The 16,780-nt window shown below is 34.8% G+C and overlaps 1 protein-coding gene across 1 annotated transcript; it reads left to right on the top strand.

Annotated features, from left to right (window-relative positions):
* The first annotated feature begins 5,704 nt into the window (after positions 1-5,704).
* On the top strand, positions 5,705-7,761 carry LOC148623545 (uncharacterized). Its single transcript, XM_088564861.1, has 3 exons — positions 5,705-5,753; positions 6,125-7,328; positions 7,506-7,761. Exons 1-3 carry the CDS (start codon positions 5,705-5,707, stop codon positions 7,759-7,761), a joined length of 1,509 nt encoding a protein of 502 aa, XP_088420987.1.
* The last annotated feature ends 9,019 nt before the right edge of the window (positions 7,762-16,780 follow it).

Here is a 16,780-nt window from a genome sequence, read left to right as displayed (position 1 = left end):
AAAATGAATTTTTGATATTACAAAATGAATTTCTAATATTATAAAATATTATCTGATATTAAAAAAAAAGATTTTGTATTATTAAAAAGTATGTTTTCTAATATTAAAAAGTGATTTTTCAATATTACAAATTCATTTTCTAATATTACAAATTAGATTTCTTATATCACAAAACACTTTTTTTAATATTAAAAAATCGATTGAATTTCTAATATTATAAAATTGATTTGTCGTATTCAGTTACTATTTTAAATATTAGAAAATCATTTTGTAATATTAAAAAATGTAACTGATTTTGCTATGTAGCAAAGTGATTTTTAATATTACAAATTCATTTTCTAATATTACACATTCATTTTGTAATATTACATATTAAATTTGTAATATTACAAAATTTGTGATATTTTAAAATATTACTAAATCAGGAATTTGCAATATTAGAAAATAAATTTTTATTATTACAAAATGAATTTCTAATATAAAAAAATGATTTTGTAATTTTAAAAATTCATTTTCTTATATTACAAAATATTGATTTTTGTCCACTCTGGCTTGCCATACTTAACGGCAGTTATTACAAATGTGAACGAAATCATAGATAATATACTTTCAATACCAGTTTTGTAGCAACGTTTGTCTTGTTTGATTATATGCGAGCAAAACTTTTAAATGTATAGAAATTTGTCGAAACATTCATAATGCTGACACTTGAGAAACTTTCGTCAAAGCAAAACACTACAACGCGATCCATCGACGCTGTAAAAATGGAGAAAATGCAGGCTAGACAAAACGTTTAAAAGACACATATGCTATCTAATCGGAACTACTCACATAATTTTACAAATGTTGGAGTGTCCTTTGCCGTCCCCCTCTAATTACTGATGAAAAAAAAAAAACAATAAACAAAGTTGCTTAAAATAGTAAATATTATGAAGTCTGATTTCGTGAAAAGGGAACCTAATACTGAATACTGAATCGGTGCAACTTCATGCACAGATGTGCAGACAATTCGTGGAAATACATATTTTGTCCGAAAAACATCGATGTATACAGGAAACGTTTGTAAGAAACCTCATGAAATACCATTTTATCGGTTATAGCTAGAATATTTAAAATCCCAAGAAACACCGATTGCGTTCAGCTGACAAAATTCAGAGAACTTTTTAATTAGAGTTACAAATATACCTGAGCAAGGTGGGAGTAAAAATATTCTAAATTAGGGGAAAAAACCTGGTGAAATCTGAAACACTCATGAAGAAACAAAATTTTATCCCCTTTTTAGCTGCTTGGTCAGAAATGTTTTTGGAACCAAAATGTACATTCGTAAGGAATTACAGTTAACACTAATAACTTAGGCGCCATCATTCTGTTGACTATTTATAGGTCATTTTTTTTTAAAAGCTTTGATGATTATAGAATGTTCTCCAAGGCTGTTTATAGTACACGAAAACAGACGCTATCTTAAAGCTGAATGAACGTACAAACCCGATAATGTTACTTATTATCAATTTAGATCGAAGATCAGAATTGATACAGCAGTCGCCAGAGCTTTGTAAAGCCTAATAGCATCAGCAATTATCTTACACTACCGCAGGAAAATAGTTCCATTGGCATACCATTAAGGTTTAAATGCAGATAGATAGGTCCACTTTGTAGGTACATGTACTTCTAATATATCAAATTTAATGATATGTTATCGTGAAATTTCCCAGGACAATTTACTGAATCAACAAAAAAGCATGGTCGTGAAAGTTTTTTAACAAATGGAACAACCTTCGTCTCTCCCATTATTTATTTATGATATACCGTATTAAAAAGGGTAATCAAAGGAATCAAGGTTATAGCTGTAAAGAATGTAATCCAGGGACAAAGACCAGACATGGAAAACAGACATACACAACAAAGAACACAAAGTAACTAAAATCATACATACAAAGTAACAAAAGTAAATGAGAAACTCGGACTCTACTTAAAACTGGGAGCATGGCCCAGGTCCACCGGTAGGGTGAACGTGTTTGCATCGTCCAGAAACTCCACCATTTACTGAAATCAAGAATTGAATTATGCATATATATATAAATATATATCAACATATGTTACTAAATATCTACTGATATTAATAAATGTGTTGAACTTGCTATGTCATTTGAATAAGGATTGGGCATTCCACTTAATGTAGGTTAGCTTGGTAAAATTATTGGCTCTCTGTTTTTTTTTTTTTTTTTTGGTTTTTTTTTTAGATTAACAGAAACCAACAGTGTGGTATCTGTCAGTTACATGGATGGTCCTAATTTAAAATGGTAGGGACCATAAACAAAAATGTTAAATAGGAGCAATCATTAATTAGTAATTAGTAAAATCATATAAAAATTTCATAACAATTGGTCAACCATAACTATAAAGTCATCGCACGAAAATCAAGTGAATATGGACGACGACGACAGGGACGCAGCCGATGATTTGGACATGCTCCATTTTCAATTCTCTAAAAAGCCTGTCAATTACTCTTCCTTAGGACCAAATTAGTAGTGTATGATTTGCTAAGAATTTACTTCTATAATGTCTTTGTTCTTACATTAGTCATAGTTAAACAGTTCCCTAACAAAGGAGAATAAAACTGCATAATGGAAAATTTTCCCACTTACAGTCATGTACTCAACGAAAAACATTCGAAATTCTTATGTAACAAAAAGACAATAACGGTATATAAAGGACTTTAAGGCTAAATCCATCGGTACTGACTCACAATTAACACTTCAAAATCAATATTTCATCTAAATCTTGTGTAAAAAATTGTATCTAATTCTAAGTAGTCACATACATTTGTAGCCTAAAAATGTTTCCTTGGACAAAAACTGTATACTTGTTTTGCAGCTGTATAAAATATATCAAGAGGCTCTGCCAGTATCATTTGGTTTCAGAACCAACATAACGTGTATGTACATTCAGCACTTCACAACAATGTCATTAACTTTTCTTTAGAATATTTATTTGTATATATATAGACAATTGATGTAAGAGGTTGGAATTCCGTTCTTTCATATCCCAAGCCAAGTCAGAAAAAAAGCTTGCCGGACAATCTTTAGCACTACTGGAGTAATAAATAAATCATCCGTTTAGGTCTAAAAAATGTTTTCGGTCACTCTACTGACCCTCCTTTTGACCCTCTACTCATAAGTTTTTATTTGAAATTCTGAAGAAAAAAAATATCGTAAACATTCTACCGATTGTCTTTCAGAAAAAAGAAGAAAATTGAAACCACACATGCCATGAGTGTGCTCTTGGTCATGGATAATCCCTTCTTGGAATTCGGCACTTTAGATATTTTTTGTTTTTACCACCTCCGTCAAAACAAAAAGAAATTACTCATGCGCCGAATCCCAATAACATCTTTGTTTTTTATCCCCAAGAACACTCGAATTATCTCCTAGAAGCAACGTTGATCTAGCTTTATAATGCACGAAACGAAGGATGTAACGAATATACGGAAAGTGCACGTGTTTCGTTCTTATAATTCAAACTTATATATGAATGATGCGTTATGAATGGTATAAAGTAAGCGTATTTTTAATAGATTTCACCGATTTTTTCGCTTTCTGGGTGTATTTGCCAAAAAAATATGTGTTTTGATATCAGATATATTTGCCATGACATGCCCCGATTAAAAAAAAGCGTGCTTTTATACAGATTTTCTACGATCATTGCATGTAGAATTTGAATTTCGAAAGGTCACAGCCAACTTGAATAAAATCAATTACAAACCGACTGACTGATGACATTTTTTAAAATATCTATTACCAATAAGGTCTGCATATTCACCCCTTTACAAGCTTTAACGGCTCTTGATTCATTTGGAAACAAATAATCGGTACAATTCTATATAAATTTATCTTGCAACTTATTTACGGACTACTTGGTTGAGAATTGTGTCACGTTTATTTCCGCCCACTATGTGCACAGCAGTACCGCAAGAAACTAACAACAGGCCAGAGTCATTTAATACTCATTACGATGAACAATATTGTTATTTTAAAGCACGAATTATTCAGTCTCTATCATAGCTATTCATACATTCATGGAGACCATTCAACATGTTCAGGTAATGATGCTCCAGCTGCTACAAATTAAACTACAGACAAAAATTACAGGTATTTTGGCGCAATATTAATGAACTACATTGCATGGCACAAAAGGATGATACCAACATCTAACGAGAAATTTCGCACTCGAACTAACTGAAATTATTTGGGTACAAGTACCATGCCAGAACCAATCCATAGGCATTTTCTTGATTACATACCAAAACCTATTTTGTACCTGTTATTTTATTGCATAGTATTATTTTATGGTGCTCCGTGTCCTTATAATTACCGTGCACTTCTGTGAATTAGCAGGAAGTTGATAAATTGTGTCGACAGTTTATGTGTCAAAGTAATCTAACACATTTATAAGACGTCAGCGGTTATCAGTGAAGATTAAGGCACCGTAGTCTGGCAGATGTTTTAGACAGTGTACATGACCATCGTAGTAAGGTCAACCTCTAATTATGAAACTGACAATTACTGTGTTGGTCTTGCTTGTTTCGGTGCGCGGACGGCCAGCATTTCAAGAGGGTAGGTTATATTGTTCGGATGTAATATTAACTTTTGCATAGCTTAACTCTCGATTCAAAGAGTCACATATTGATAATTTACTTGATTGATATAGATTAAAGTAGAATTGTATCAATTGTAACAAAAAAAAAAAAAAAAAAAAAAAACGAAACAAAACCTCACACAATTTCCGTCGATTTTATGCTGAAGTGGTGTGAATATTTCAAAAGAGTATATATACTACATTAGTTAACCGAAAGAACAGAAATCCCATTGATAGTAAATCCAATTACATTCCAGAATTACATTGGCAACTTCCTTGGTATTTCAGAAACTAAAACCAAAGATCCTGATTTGTTCACTTTTTCTATCGCAGTTCCATCGGGCAATAATTCATGTAATAAGTTGTTGCATAACTTAAATCCCTTTACACTTTTATACATACAGGCGTCTATAGACCATCTTATCTTTTTTAAAGTTTTGTCCTGTCATTTATAATTTTCAAGTTTTAAGCGAAAATAGCATAAATTATATCATTCTTTTTTTTGTCTTTCCAAAAGCAACAACTCTTATATGTACATGTACTTTGACCGAGTTTGTACTTATCAAATATCTGGTTATCAGAAACATTTCATCAAAATGTTTCTATCCTTATATATACGACCAGCGAATGCTATATTTTTATATAGCCTAGCTGACCGAGTGGTCTAGGGCGCTGGACTTTGTGCGGGGCGGTGTTCCCATAGATGTCACAGCGGTTCGAGTTCGAGTCCCGCGAAGGGAACGACCGAAAATTTGCATCGCAAATTTGACAGTTCTAACATCGTTGGGAATTTTTCAGACCTTTCTATACGTTTACATATCTTCCTTGTATCAATTTGATCCGATGGAGCAGTGTAGCGAATAGAGTCGTCACATTCTGAGACGTATATATATATATATGTGTGTGTGTGTGTGTGTGTGTGTGTGAATCTTTAACCACTGATATTATCTAGTTTATCTGTCAGTGGCAATAACCATAAAAGTTGTCCTGAATTTGACACTTGAATTGAATACTTTTTTAAGCCTAGTTTGGTTAATATCTGCTTCTGGACCCGTTCATTGAAGTAGAAATGCACAACTGTAACACATTGACCATTTTGATCTTGATTAAAGTGAAAGGTAAGGACAAATTTCTCTGTTATGTTACCCAGGCGATCGCCGAATGTAATTGAAAGTAACTTGCTATCATTGGTGGGTGTTACTGTCTGGATTTGAGACTGTAATGTTCACATTCGATATTTCTACGAGTGTAGTGCTATATGGCACAAACTTTGGATCCTAATTACTCAGTGTTACTGTATTCTATGGAAGCCTAGGTAACCAGGGTTATCATTGAAGATGATTTGCAATAATGGATGGAACTTAATAACTCTCGGCAAATCACTTTTACACACAAACCTATACCACAACCATATTTCAGTTCACTGTAAATAATTTTTTGTTGCTTCATATTGCTTCAAAATGAATAAAGGGGTTTATTGATTTTTCAGATTATGCTAGAAGAGAAAACAACGTTGGAAATTTTGATCCAAATGCTCTATTTCAACAACAGTCCCAATCATCCCAATCTTTCCTGAAAGGTTCTGGTAATGTTGCATCACCCAGTGGATCGTCTGGGCAAACCGGGGGGTCAAGTGGAGGATCAACCGGAACTTTTGATCCAAATGAATTGTATAAACAACAGGCCCAACAAACTAGTCAATCATTAACATCAACATCACTCCAAACCTCTGGAGGGTCGAGCCAACAGTTAAGTGGAGGAAGTGCAACATTTGATCCAAATTCTGTCAACACAATGGCTTTACAACAAAAGTCACCAGATGGCATGACGGGACAAAAAGACGGGAGTGGATCAACTGGTAATTTTGATCCGAACAAAATTAACAATCAAATCAAGCAGCAGCAAAGTGCCGGTGCATCCGGGAGTGGATCAAATGAAGCTAAATTCAATCCAAATCAAATAAATAGTCAAATTTCGCAACAGCAAAATGGTGCATCGCAACAACAACCTTCAAGTGGTCAGACATCTGGTAGTGGTGGATTTAACCCATCTATCTTAAATAATCAAATGTTGCAAAACAATTTGCAGCAAGTATCAAACAGCAAACCGAGCCTAAACAGTGGAACAACGGGCAGTGGTAGCGGCACAGCAAGTGGTTCGACAGGAGGTGGATCAATGTCCGTGGGAAGTGTATCTGGTGGAGGTTCTAGTGGGTTCGATCCTAATAGTCTAAACAGTCCAGATAAAAACAAAATAGATCCATCGGTTTTTATGAGCGGAGGAACAAATGGTTTAGTTAATATGATGAAAGGAGGTTCTAGTGGTTCCAAAACAGGGTCGGGGAGTTTACAGATGGGGTCTGGTGGTTCACAGATGGGGTCAGGTACTTCACAAATGGGGACAGGCACTTCACAGACGGGAACAGGCAGTTCACAAATGGGATCAGGCAGCCCACAGATGAGTTCAGGGAGTTCACAGATGGGGTCTGGTGGTTCACAGATGGGGTCAGGTACTTCACAAATGGGATCAGGCAGCCCACAGATGAGTTCAGGGAGTTCACAGATGGGGTCTGGTGGTTCACAGATGGGGTCAGGTACTTCACAAATGGGGACAGGCACTTCACAGACGGGAACAGGCAGTTCACAGATGGGATCAGGCAGCCCACAGATGAGTACAGGGAGTTCACAGATGGGGTCTGGTGGTTCACAGATGGGGTCAGGTACTTCACAGACGGGGACAGGCACTTCACAGACGGGATCAGGTAGTTCACAAATAGGATCAGGCAGCTCACAGATAGGTTCAGGGAGTTCACAGATGGGGTCGGGCAGCTCACAGATGGGATCAGGCAGCTCTCAGATGGGATCAGGCAGTTCACAGATGGGATCAGGCAACTCACAAATGGGACCAGACAGTTCACAGATGGGATCAGGAAGTAGTAGTGGTAGTCCGAGTAGTGGATCCGCAAACTTTGACCCAAATCGACTAAACAAGCAAATGATGTCCCAAACCAGTATGATGAATCCTTCCCAATTCATGAGTGGATCAAATGTCGGTGAATCCTCTGGATCAATGGGCAATGGCCTCAAGTATAACATATTCAACCCTAGTCAGTTTCTTGGCAAATAAACCTTTAATGTATCTAAGGTTTCTACATTGGCTAAAAGGCATACAATAAGATCTTTCTCTTAATAATACGGTATAATTGAGTAAGAAGAGAATAAAAACAAATACAAATTTTGAATTCTATGATAAGTTAAAATGAATAAATACTATTGTTAGCCTACATATTTCAAATGATGCCAGTCATGAATGCTGTAGATACAATTAAGAATGTCATAGTCAAAAGCCAGAAGTACAATATTCATGGCGCCCTTTGATTTTCTAACGTGTTTTCAACTAGATTCATGAGATTTTAACTACCATAGGCATTTTATCGCTTTCAAATCCATATAGCTAAAATGGTGTTTTATGTATAAAAATATACAGTGTAAGTCCCGGTATGAAATCTCAACAATTTATGCAAACACTTTCCTTTTAAAGTTTAGAAATTAATTTGTAAATTATATTGACAAATCAGTATGGCAGGATAGATATCTAGTATACAGTCTTTAGTTATGGCATTAAATGAACGGCAAAGTTTGTCTAACAAAGGATAAAAGTAAGCCATGTGTCATTTAAAGGAAATTTTAAAAGCTATATACATATTTGCATTTCCTTTCATGTTTGAGTATTTTATACTAGTAGTGTGGAATTTTAGTCAATACAGAAATGCATCAGCACACAAAGTAAATACAAGCTTCCAGCCTTTTCTAATCAATAATTCTTGTATAGTTCTTATTTGAAATAAATAAATTAATAAAAATACGCGAATATTGGACAAAACAATAAATTCCTTTATGGCTGTTACAGTTGGTAAATAAAAACTGTGACGGAACTGCTGACTCAATACATACTACAAATGTAGTAAGCATTCTTTTACTGTTAACTTGTTTTTGTCAAACTGTAATTTTGTTGGATTCCATCACCTAGTGCTGTCTAGTAGTCATATTACTAACTGTAACAGCTGGCGAGGAAAGTCTGGAGTTTTTAAACCCGCACTATTAAGCAGGCAATAAATGACTAGAATATCTGTTCATTCGTGCGTCATGCTTTTGTAGTTCTTAATCCTCTCAGGTAATGAATATAAGATGATGCCATTGTTCAACTGCAAGTGTACTTTTTATTTGGATGAATTTGAGGTTTTCGTTGGTATAACACGGTCTTTGTCATTCACACAATTAGGTATACAATTTATCCTGCAACTATGATTTCCACTATACAAAGAAAGAGTGTCGAATAACGCAAAGCTTTATTCCGCCACTGCTTATCGTCTACCTTTTCAGTTATGAGCGACATAAAAAAAACGGAAAATAGGTAACAAGTTTAAAGGCCTCGCCGGCCGCTGCGCCCAAAACATTGCTGACAAAAAACTATTTTGGACGAATTTCGGATGTTTTACTTAGAAAATGTGGTTGCAGGATAAAAACAATACATGAACATTGCGAAAAATATCAATATATTTATTACACGCTTCGAAAAAAAGTCAGATAAGATCGGAGAACACTCGTCGCAACCTGTCTGTACCCTTATTTCCTAAAGCTTGTCAAATAAATTTGATATTTTCCGGCAATTTACATGTAATTATATATGTATCTAAAACTCTTCCTTCATAACTTTCGGAGATATTGTGTCATGGTATATCGCAGTGCAGCTGCTATCAATCAAAGCTAGTACTGGGTTTCCTTTGACGTACCATTGACAATTTACTAACGATTCCGAAGTGATGGATTGATGGACTTTAGGACATCGAAATGAAAAAATTTACAACTTCCTAGTAAAAAAAACTGGACACTCTATCCAAATCAATTTAGCAATGTCCATCATCGCCTATCACAAATTTATAGCCTCAACCCCTCACATCATCGTCTATCACAAATTTATAGCCTCAACCCCTCACATCATCGCCTATCACAAATTTATAGCCTCAACCCCTCACATCATCGCCTATCACAAATTTATAGCCTCAACCCCTCACATCATCGTCTATCACAAATTTATAGCCTCAACCCCTCACATCATCGCCTATCACAAATTTATAGCCTCAACCCCTCAATATCCATTTGAATAATTTCATAAAACTCATACCAAAGCTGTTTGTGTTTTGTTTTGTTTTGTTTTTGTTTGCTTTTGTTTTTTTTTTTTTGTTATTTTTTGTGCACCTGTCATTTTTATTTTTGATTCGAATGAATTTGGAGTTTCCATTTTCATAACACGGGATTGGCCATTAATTTAGGACGATGGATTAGAGGTTCTCTTCCTTTCTAACTAAACGAAACTCTGAAGGAATTATTAAAATTTAATTTTTTTTTGGTTTGATAATCATTGCACTGATTTTGACAGATAAAATGTACATATTATATGTAACCGCCTGATGCTTAACTTGAGGATTCATAATATTAGGTTTTGCAATTGATTTAGCTCGGGTTCCATTTTTGCATCTCGGGGACCATTTACCACATGAATTAAAACTGCGGGACTAAATGAAAATTCTTAAAAATATCTATGGATAGATGAAAAGTTATGATAACTGTAATTTTAGTGACCTAGGACCGTCTAGTTGTATTTTTCTAAAATATTGAGCATCGGGTTATAAAACCTTGAGCTATTGACGAAGTGCCACTTTGTGCTATTGAGGTTGAACCGACTTGATCTAACGAGGATGTACCACCCTGAACTTTACAAAGATTTTCCACATTGAGCTAACGAGAATGTTTCACCTTAAGATATCGAGCATGTACCACCTTGAGATATCTGCGATGTACCACCTAAAGAAATCAAGGATGTACCACTTTGAGCTATCGAGGATGTACCCCAGGGTACAAATTTGAGCGAACGAGGACATACCATCCGGAAATATCGTGGATGTACAACAGTGAGCTGTCAGAGACCCTTATCTTTCGTTTAGGTTATTTAAATGTTAGATAACACATTAATACACAGTGTATGATTCGTTTTTTATAACCATTTAAAGACTATTTCATTTTTGTTCATATGCAATTACACTAAAATGTGATGTACAATAAATAACCGGCGTTGCGTTTTTACAAAATATCCAATATGCAGAGGTAATTACTATTCACATTTATATGTAACAGAGAGTACGTTTGCTTTGCACAAAAATAAATGATAAGTCCATAAAACAAATATCTAAAACAAAAGTTTTGGTAAGAACTATATGTATTAGTTATACCGTCAAAGCATCATCGTCAATGAATTCGTCGCTGAATATTTTCAATCTATTGAATTTGTTTAATACATTGTCACTACAACTCAATCTTTTAGACAGAACAAATGGTTTTGACAGACGTGTCTCAGGTTCTAATCTGTGTGGTTTTCGGTCTTTAATTCCGACAAGATGATGGTCGTAAAACCTACCACAGAAAGATTCATTAGGTTGTACATCTGACAAACCTTTCATCCCGATAGCCTCCGTTGAATATGCTTTGAATTTTCCTAACGAACGTTTTCTCCTTTTCTTTGTGAAATTCATTCTGATAGATACGAAAGGCATTTCATCCATGTTAGGATATTTCCTGAGAATACGTTTTAAGTCGTCCTCGGCAACTGCTTTTTTTCGTCTAGCAAGTTTTAAGGCTTCATCCTTGTATTTGAAAATAATTTTCTCTTGAACATGAAGTTGCTTCTCCAGCATGCAGTTGATCACTTTAACTTTAGCTCTGGCATCAGAATCCAGTTTATCATAAATTGTAGGTAAGCAAGCATTGTTTATCGGCGGAGCTGCTGTACTCAAGCCTCCTCCAGCCTCGAATACTGGTGAATTTAAAAAAGAATCTTCCATATTTCCAAAAATCACATTCTTCGGTAATTAAAGATAAAGTTTTTAATCAATGTTGCTATGCTAACGTTAATGATTTTATCTTCACTTCGCATCTCATTTTAATGTAAATATATGTACAACTAAAGAAAGTCAACAAATAAAATGGTAGATATTTGCCTTTTCACAGTCAGAAAGATTATTGGTTATTGAGTTGACGTTAACACTTGTCCTATCTCGGCGGCTTTCTAATTACTGACACCGTTATTATATCAACAGAAATACTTCTAATAAAATTTATAAAAAAAATCTGTGAAACACACGGTCTGTTAGTTTCAACATTTTACAAGGTATTGATTGATCTTAAGTTGAGATAGCATTTAACTTGTTTCATTGAATGTGATAAATATGAAAACATAAGATTTTTGACTTGTTAAAGTGCACTTAGATGGAGATTAATGGTGTTCGTAGGGAATCTATACCGTGTTATAAAGCCTTAGATTGGTCTTTTGTTGGTGAAATATAACCCGATTTTCCCGTTATATTCATGCTTTAAAGATACAAACTAAGAAATATTCCCTCTGTACTATAATCTTTAAAATGTTAAAATAACGGAGTAGGGATTGTAAACAGGTTAATGACCGCTTCTTGCATTGCTTTGAATGTCAACATATAACCTGTATCCTATACCTGAATGTCAGCATTTAACTTGAATCTCAGACTTTGTATGGCAGCAAGTAATCTATTTCCATACTTTAAATCCCAACAAGTAACTCGTATCTCAGACTTTGAATGTCTCCAAGTATCCTGTATCTCAGACTTTGAATGTACAGTAACCCGTATCTCAGACTTTGAATGTCAACAAGTGACTTGTTTCTCAGACTATAAATATCAGCAAGTTACCTGTTTCTCAGACTTTGAATTTCAACAAGTAACCCGTATCTCAGATTTTGAACGTCAGCAAGTTACCTGTATCTCAGACTTTGAATGAAAGCAAGTAACCCGTATCTCAGACTTTAAATGTCAGCTGGTAACCCGTATCTCAGATTTTAAATCCCAAAAGATACTTTGAATGTCAACAAGTAACCCGTACCTCAGACTTATGTCAACAAGCAACCCATATCTCAGACTTTGAATTTCAACAAGTAACCCATATCTCAGACCTTGAATGTCAGCAAGTAACCCGTATTTCAGGTTTTGAATGTCAGTAGTAAACCCATATCTCAGATTTTGCAATGTCAGCAAGTAACCCGTATCTCAGATTTTGAATTCAGAAAGTTATCCGTATCTAAGACTTTGAATGTCAATAAGTAACCCATATCTCAGAATTTCAATGTCAGCAGGTAACCCATCTCAGACTTTGAATGTCTCCAAGTAACTTGTACCTGAAATTTTGAACGTCAGCAAGTTACCAGTGTCTTAGACTTTGAATATCAGCAAGTGACTTGAATCTCAGACTTTGAACGTCAGCAAGTTACCTGTATCTCGGACTTTTAATGTCAACAAGTAACCTGTATCTCAGTTATTTAGTTTAGGTGTACATAAATTACTTAGCTTAGCTGCTCGGCATCTCTCTGTGATATTGTCCATTATTCAGTAGGTGCCTACAGACTCTTTCAGGCACAAGAAAGTATGTCTTTCAAAATATCGTCTTTTAAAGATTGTCTATCATGAGTGAGCCACCTCGTTTTGAAATATTGTCTATGAGTATGTGAAGTAAGTCGACTCTCTTTGTGACACAAAGATTTTTTCTTTCTTGAAAGATTGTCTATAAGAAGGAAACAACCTCGATTTGAAATACATGTATTTTCATTTAGATGAAAACAACCTCGGTTCGAAAGATTGTCTTTTCTAACTAAGTTGTTTCTCGTTGTGATATTTTCTATTGGAAGTAGGTCATCTTTTGAAAGATCGCATTTTTTTGAAGATTGCTCTGAAATAGTATCTGTTACAAGTAAGCCGTGTATATTCAACATTATCCTTACATAGTAAGACATCTGGCTTGTCAAGATCGTCTATATGACAATCTGTATTTTGAAATATTGTCAGAAAGAGTTTTCTCTTAATGGCACATTATCTTTCAGAAAAAAAAATGTATTTCTTTGTTGGATCTCTTTTTTTAAAAGTTCGTCTGTTAGAAGAAATCCACCTTACTTTAAAAGGCTGTTTCCTTGAAATCAAACCATGTCACTTTTGTGAAATTGTTCATAAAATGTTAGCGTCTCTCTTTCAAAATCGTTAACTTGAAGTAAAACGACTTAATTTATGCTTTAAAAATCGGTCTCAATATGTGAAATATTTTATTAGAAATTTATTTGTATCTCTTTGAGACATTGTCCACCAGAATTCTTAGCAGAAAATGAAAGACATAGTCTATACGATGAACATAGCAAATATCTTTTATGAACTTCTTGACATCGTTAGAGTGTTGGTCGTGTCTGTGTAATATTGTCTATCAAAAGTCAAAAAGTCTATCTGATTGTACATCATCAGTAAGCCACCTTTGTTGTCAATCAAGAAAAAAACCTAAAAGGGTACCTAAGAGGGTATGTCACCTCTCCTTAAGACAATTCTATTGTCGTCTCTCTTTTGATTATCACTGATTTGGATGTAAGCCGTCTTTCTTTGAGACATTATATACCATAATGTATAAGCCATATTCCTTTGCGATATTTTGTATAAAGCAGTAAGCCGTTTCTCATAGAAACACTATTAAAAGTATGCCGTCTTTTTAAAAAGGCCCAATCCATGTTCAAGTTTTTTTTCGCCTAGAAGTAAACGTCTGTTTGAAGCTATTGATCAAAACGAAAAAGTCTTACGAAATAGCTGACCGTGGTTTATTGTGTGGTTTCTGTTTAAAGGCAAGTGACACATAGATGACAGTCGACGTTTGGCATAATACAAATTGTTGTATAAGAGTTGATTTAGTACGAGAGATTTGAGAAGAAAGTTGGAGTATAATGTACGTCCTAGATCTCTAACCTTTTTATCTGTTCATGTTGCACCAATCTTATAATTATAAAGCTCAGAATTTATAATAAAAAAGTATATTTTTTGGCTTTTGAAAATGACAATATTTATATTAATTGATTGAATTTAAATGTTAGATTTTGACCTATGCCATGTACATGTGCATTTCTTAATCTTACGTTCAAACATTTAAATTTCAGTATTAAGGAATTAAATCTCGTATGGTATTCTTTTGTTCATGAAAAACAAGAAAATAATTGCTAAATGATTGAACGACTTATACAAATCCTTTTACATAGTAATATGATTGACATACAGTATTTATGGTATTACTTTTTAATTCGGCTTACAGAACAGCCCATTATAGAAGGGATTGGCCACTACTGCAGATTGTACAGGGAGAAATCAAGTAGAAGTACGATGTCAAAATGATTTGAAAATGTCAGGAAATCGTGTAATAGATACATTCAATGCATGTGTTATAATAACTGAGTGATAAACAAGACTGAAGCAATGGATTTAAGAAGTAGTCAAGTGTATTCCGATGTTCTAAGGGATGATCCATACAGGTCAGCACTTAGTGCAAGAGATACATACGGTCTTTCTAAACCTCCAGTGTTTGTTTACGATCCTTACGCTAGTGAACTAGATCAGTTAGATAAAACCTTATTTCTAGAAAGAAGGATGAGAATTCAAGAAAGTATTATTAACAGGCATAAAACAGAAGCAGAAAGAGTTAAAGACAAAGACAAAAATGGAAAAGTTCTTTCGAAAAATTTAAGTTCTAACGATATTCGCTCAGGAAAAAAGACATATTCGGGCATGTTTAATAACAAACAAAGCAATACAGGATCTAATAACGGGAACGATCTCGCTACGGATGGAAAGATGTGGCTTCCGAAAGAAGCTCCCGTTCAAATTCAAGGGAATGGTTTAGATTATCCGGTTGTCGAAACATTAGACACAGCTCGAGGTAAAGCCCGATATGCTCTTGTGCGAATCAATAGCACCGGGTCCAGTCAGATGCCTCAAATGTATGTGGAAAGTGTTCATTCTATGGGTCTTTTGAAAAGGAACTCGATCGGTTCAAATGTAGATACCGATCAGTCCGTATATAGCAAACAACAAATACTTAAAACACAGGCAGTTGATCCGAACAATTTTATAGGACCAGACAATCAAGCAATTTTAGAAAAGGTAAATGGTGATGGTGAATTCAGACCTTTTGATTTAATGAAGGGTGATATGCAGGGAGATAAAGCGATTAAGAAGTTAACAAAGAAAACGTCAAAAATAACTCTAGACGACCTAAACGAAGAAGAAATAAAAAAAAATCCTTTAACGTCACGGAAAACAAGACAATCACTCAAAACGTCTTCAACAGAAAATGGTTTAGACAAAATAGGTCGCAAAGATCTAGATTATAACAGGAGAGACAGCAGACACCCATCACGAGATACAAATCAAACCGGTTCACGGAAAGGTTCTATTATTACTAGTCGTCAGTCGAGCAAACATTCTCAAGCAACAGGTTCTACAGATACACCTCTATCATTAAACACCATCGATTCATTTAATGGTTCATTAAGCCCCACACATAAGAGGGGACGACACAAGAAACTCAGGAAATACAAAAATATCACTGAAGGCACCCATCCGTCCAATGCCAATACAAAGGAAGTAAGTGAAGCTCAAATACCGGTGACGAAAAATGTTATTAAACAAACACCTTCCATGGAAGCCCAAGAAACTAAAACAAACACTAGAGAAAAACTAAAGATGTCTCAAAAGAACACCAAGTTAAACGAAGCAAAAGCCAAAAACCAAGAGGGAAGACAGACACCCCCAAAATCTCAGAAAAAGTTGGTCTCGTCTGTAACAAAAACCAATGATTCCTCACTAAAAGACGGAGGAAAGGTATATAATACTCATGACATTGATAAGAACAAAAACAAAGTTGTAAATAATGAAAACAAAGGATATGCTGCCAAACATCGGGGTTTAAGGAAAACGGATTCTTTTAAGATGATGGGAAATAGCTCACATTTCTTTGGTTACATCTCTGCCGAACAAGAAGTGAAAAAACCAAAGTCTATACTAAAGAAGCCAAAATCTGATCCTGAGAGACCCGATACCGCGTAAGCACTTTGTCACTCATTAGCTGCCGTGAGGCCTGATATTGCGTAAATTCTATGTCACTCGTCAGTTGGTGTGAGAACCAATACAGCATAAACTCTATATCACTCGTCAGTTGCCTCGAGGCCTGACACAGTGTTAACTCTTTGTCAGTTGCCGTGTGGC

Source organism: Perna viridis, chromosome 2, assembly GCF_037379345.1.
Source record: "Perna viridis isolate PV_CMFRI_1.1 ecotype Kerala chromosome 2, ASM3737934v1, whole genome shotgun sequence".
Lineage (NCBI taxonomy): Eukaryota > Metazoa > Mollusca > Bivalvia > Mytilida > Mytilidae > Perna > Perna viridis.
This window is presented reverse-complemented; position numbering and strand designations above follow the sequence as displayed.